General features: G+C 45.9%; 1 protein-coding gene across 1 annotated transcript in view; it reads right to left on the reverse strand.

Annotated features, from left to right (window-relative positions):
• The window catches only part of itfg1 (integrin alpha FG-GAP repeat containing 1), a 158,579-nt gene that overhangs the window by 103,920 nt on the left and 52,159 nt on the right, over positions 1–2,500 (reverse strand). The window contains 1 exon segment of the mRNA XM_062549756.1: positions 1,056–1,150. Coding sequence (XP_062405740.1) covers positions 1,056–1,150 — 95 coding nt within the window.

A 2,500-nucleotide genomic window follows, 5' to 3' on the forward strand; every position in this document is an offset into this window, starting at 1 on the left:
CTGTGGCCCTTTACCCCCAAAACCACCAAGGCGCCAGGCTCGCTGCATGGGCAGTCAAAAGCTCCGACGCTACAGTGCAAGGACAGGTGAGCCGAAGACAGGCTTGTGCACAATCCCGAATTTTAGAATTGGCCTCCATTCAATTTATGATATTGGAATTTGAATTGAATTGGCCCCACCCCACTGGAAGTTGAATTTGAATTGGAATTGGAATGACAGGAAGTGGAATTCAATTCATGGCAATTCAAAACAATTCCAGTCACATAACTGGAAGAATGGGTTGAATCTCACATACATTCAGCTTTGGGAAGGTTACTTTGAAAATGTAATTGATTACTGTTTTCAATTAGCCAATAAGTTGTGTGTTTGTTGCATCATATCTGACATATTTTGTGAAACTTCACTGTTAAACACTACTCAAATTATACTTAAATTATGTATATGAATCTACTTCCTTTAATTCAAATTCGAATTGTAATTCTGCATCCTGTTTTTGACCTCAATTCAAATTCAATTCAAACTCAAGAATTTAATTGGAATTTAGGAGTCATTCTCAACTCGACTGTGAATTTTGCACAAACCTGGCCGAAGAGAGTCAAGAGAACGAGACACAGAGACGACTTGGAAAGAGGGACGTTTAAGCAAGTCAAGCTCAGGGATCTAGCAAACATCCACTCAAGTGCCTCAAAACCACTGAACTGCTGGAGACTGTGTGCTTGATGAGTGCCATACACATGGAGTACCATAAACTCCCAACTATTAGCTGCAGCTTATACAATGACTAAGCAACATTTCTTCAGCTATGAGGTTAATACACGGGGGCAGTTAATGTAATGGTATTAATATGGTTTTGTTTCTTTTAACTTGCATACACACTGCCCTCCAGCCTATACACAATGCAGCTAATACACAGGAAACTACTGTCATCTGAAGGAAAGGAGTGTGCTCGACTGGGTTGGCTGACTGGTGCGGAAGAGTGTGTGCAAACGGAGGGGTGTGTGTGTGTGTACATGGAAGAGTGTGTGTGTGTGCAAAAGGAGGGGTGTGTGTGGTACCTGTGCGTCCCCGGGCTTGCTCAGGTAGATGGCACTCTTGGTGCAGGTGTCATCCAAGCACACGGGCAGCAGGTGGTCCTGGAGGCCATCGCCATCTGAACAGGAGAAAGAGGAGGAAGAGGAGGAAGAGGAGGAGAACGTTAACAGGGAACGACAAGACAAAGACACAGAGAAGAGGACATTTGTAAAAATAGAGAGAGGGAGAGAGAGAGAGAGAGAGAGAGAGAGAGAGAATGAGGGAGGGAGGAATGAGAAGGCAATGGTAGCACAGCCATCTTAGTGACCGTGTCGGTCTTCCCACACACACACACACACACACACACACACACACTGCTGTTTACTGAGTGAAGCTCCCACTGATGAAGCACATTAGGATTCAGACCGAGTTCCAGAGGAGCCGGAGTATGGAATAAGGAAGAGAGTGTGTGTGTGTGTGTGTGTGTGTGTATGTGTGTGTGTTTGGGGAGGGGGGTGCAAAAGAGAGAGGGAGGGAAGAAAGAAAAGAGAGGCACGGAAGAAGAGATAGGAGCAGCAGTGTCAGGTAAAGGGGTGATGGCATAGTGACGTCCCTTTTGGCATGCAGAGTACATGGTCTATTTAGTTTGAATGTGTGTGTGTGTGTGTGTGTGTGTGTCTCTCAATAACGATGCAAATGAGAGGCTACAGCCATAGAGACACAGAGGGAAATCATACACACTGGGAATACATGCAGTGCATGCCATTACATCTCTCACACATTGAGACACACACACACACACACACACACACACACACCCACACTATGTTTGCTGTTATATCGCATACCCAGACACTGGTACTGCGGTTCAGATAAGGCTGCCCAGTCGCATTGTAACAATTTCAGGTATAGCAGATTTACGTGTGGAGGTGTGTGTGTGTGTGTGTGTGTGTGTGTGTGTGTGTGTGTGTGTGTGTGTGTGAAATGGCTTGCCATCAGACCCACACATACCATCGCACACATACACATATACAAACACACAGCCAAACTGAAAGGCTACGAATCAGGAAAATACTGATGGCAGACACAGGCACCAAGAAAGCAGGTGAACACACACACACACACACACACACACACACACACACACACACACACACACACACACACACACTCACTCTCTCTCTCTCTCAACAAGACAAGATTGCTGTGCTGATTTTGAAATGCTAATGGCAATGCTCTGGTTCTGCTTGAGTGTGTGTGGTGCATGCATGTATGTGTGTGTGTGTGTGTGCGTGTGCATGTGCTTGTCTGTGCGTGTGTGCGTGCATGTGTCATTGCCAAAACAGTGACTAGATTAATATGGTGGGTAGGCGTATGGGTCCTTCATTTCTGAACCAAATGAGCCCCTACTCATCCCCCGCCATGATCAGGCCAATAACCAGCCATCGCTCAGATGTTGGCATCACTGATGTCCACTGAGACTTCAGAG

Source organism: Sardina pilchardus, chromosome 11 (assembly GCF_963854185.1).
Source record: "Sardina pilchardus chromosome 11, fSarPil1.1, whole genome shotgun sequence".
Taxonomy (NCBI): Eukaryota; Metazoa; Chordata; class Actinopteri; order Clupeiformes; family Clupeidae; genus Sardina; species Sardina pilchardus.